This window comes from Camelina sativa, chromosome 7 (genome assembly GCF_000633955.1).
Source record: "Camelina sativa cultivar DH55 chromosome 7, Cs, whole genome shotgun sequence".
Classification (NCBI taxonomy): domain Eukaryota; kingdom Viridiplantae; phylum Streptophyta; class Magnoliopsida; order Brassicales; family Brassicaceae; genus Camelina; species Camelina sativa.
This window is the reverse complement of record NC_025691.1, coordinates 27,497,603-27,499,502: the sequence shown is the minus strand read 5'-3', so window position 1 is coordinate 27,499,502 and position 1,900 is coordinate 27,497,603. Positions and strand designations below refer to the sequence as shown.

Below are 1,900 nucleotides of genomic sequence, written 5' to 3'. Positions count from 1 at the left end.
ATCTCAAGTTTTGGTCTTTTACGGCTAGCCTGGACATCCGAGTTAAACACGCTTTCACCATTCTGCTGTGCTATCTCGCCAACACTACGGCGAGATATTGAGAACCATTTCGCAATGTCATGCTTCCACGTTTTCCATTCTGACAACACCATTGGTAGCACTGGCGTCTCAGAAAGTGATTTCACTTCATTCCACTTGATACAATTCTCAAACTCCTAAACACACAACAAGTATAAAGTGAACTTAGTTACCAAAAAAACATGTCTGAACAATACACAATCAGCCTCTGGTGAAGCCATTACCTCATTCAGCAATTCAATACTCTCAGCATTCACTGCATTGTTACATTTTTGTACCCACAAAGGAAATGAGTTCTCAAGCCAAACCGGATCCATGTATTGTTGCAAAATCATCTGAACAAACGTTATACAAAGCCGAGACATGATTATACAAGAATCAAACAAAAAAAAACACTCTTAAACTCTAACAGCAAAGAGAGAATAAAGCTTACACTATGAAGCTTCACAAGCATTATTCCAAGATCATGATAACTTGTACTTCTAGTAGCCCCCATTGCAAATTCTTTCCAGATTATTATATCTCTAGCTCCTTCAGCTACAACCTGCAACATCAAAAATATCATGATCAAATGCAATCTAAATCATTTGGTATATTAAAAATAGTTATATTCCAGTGTATATACCTCCAAGGGGAACTGGTCAACTATATTGAACATGCCTACAGTAAGTTTGCGCATGATATAGCGTCGAGCAGCAGTTAAATCTTTAACCAACTTAAGTCCAACTTTGTGTGACTTATAAGCAATAGGATCAGGAAACTCATTGATGGATCGAACAAGCTGCATATCAGCCCATGAGTGGTTCTTCGTATGCGGGAAAAAAATCACACAATACTTTTTTCTACCATGAGTTGGTTTCCCTCTCAATNTCTTCTTTCACCACCTCAGGAGTATTTGCGTTGCCTCGAGAACCAAAAGTTTCCGAAACAGTTGCAGTCAATTCTAGTGGTGAAGCTTCAGTAGCAATCAGTGATGCATTGGTTGCCTCTGCACGTCGGNGCTTTGGCACATCTGATTCCAGCCTGCCATTTCCCTCTCCACTACAACACCAAAACATTAACCATATGAAAAAAACTTTTCAAAGATTACAAACTCTGAGAGCTATAAAAATGTATCATTATTACCTTCACCCACAAAGCAATAGGTTCATCTTGTTGTAACCATTTAGGCTCAGAAGGAGATGACTCGCCTTCGGCCTCGCCACTATTACCGGTAACTGAATCAGTACTAGGCTTCACCGCGTTTACATCATCCTCCAGCTCAGATTTCACCAATTCATCCATTTCTGTTGCTTCCTCAACATCCACGTCAAGAACCAATTCATCCATTTCAGCTTCCATAAATCACCACTTGGTAATTTCACTTGTTTAAACCCAGGACTTGATAAAAATCACACAATTCTGCAATAAGAACAGAGGAGAAAACCAAATATAATAATAATCAAACACATAACTCAATATCAATTGCTTTCCTAATCAAATTTAACCATAAGAAAATTTCTAATAAGGCAAGAAAAGAAATTTTCAGACATACAAAGGTCAATTATTACATGAACATTGTTTGGTACTACTAATATTAATCACAATTGTTAATCTAACAATTCAGATCTTACGAAGTAAACTAAAACCCTGAATTCTACAAGAATTGATAAAAACCCAATATGGGATTATTAGAGATATGTATAAAAAAGGTTGGTCCATAGATGGGGATCAAGTACCAATTCGAAGATCAATAACATGACCTATCAACAACAAACCCAGGTGTGTGGTGAGAGGGTGACCAAAAAAAATGTTAAAATGCACAAAACAAATCTAATTACTA

The 1,900-nt window shown here is 37.2% G+C and overlaps 1 protein-coding gene across 1 annotated transcript in view; it reads right to left on the bottom strand.

Moving 5' to 3' along the window:
• LOC104704993 (histone-lysine N-methyltransferase SUVR5-like) overlaps positions 1-1,894 on the bottom strand; it is a 6,794-nt gene extending 4,900 nt beyond the window's left edge. Inside the window, 6 exon segments of the mRNA XM_010420987.2 lie at positions 9-215; positions 303-413; positions 512-622; positions 704-962; positions 1,073-1,119; positions 1,204-1,894. Of these exon segments, the coding sequence (XP_010419289.1) occupies positions 9-215; positions 303-413; positions 512-622; positions 704-962; positions 1,073-1,119; positions 1,204-1,419 (951 nt within the window). The 5' untranslated portion in view covers positions 1,420-1,894.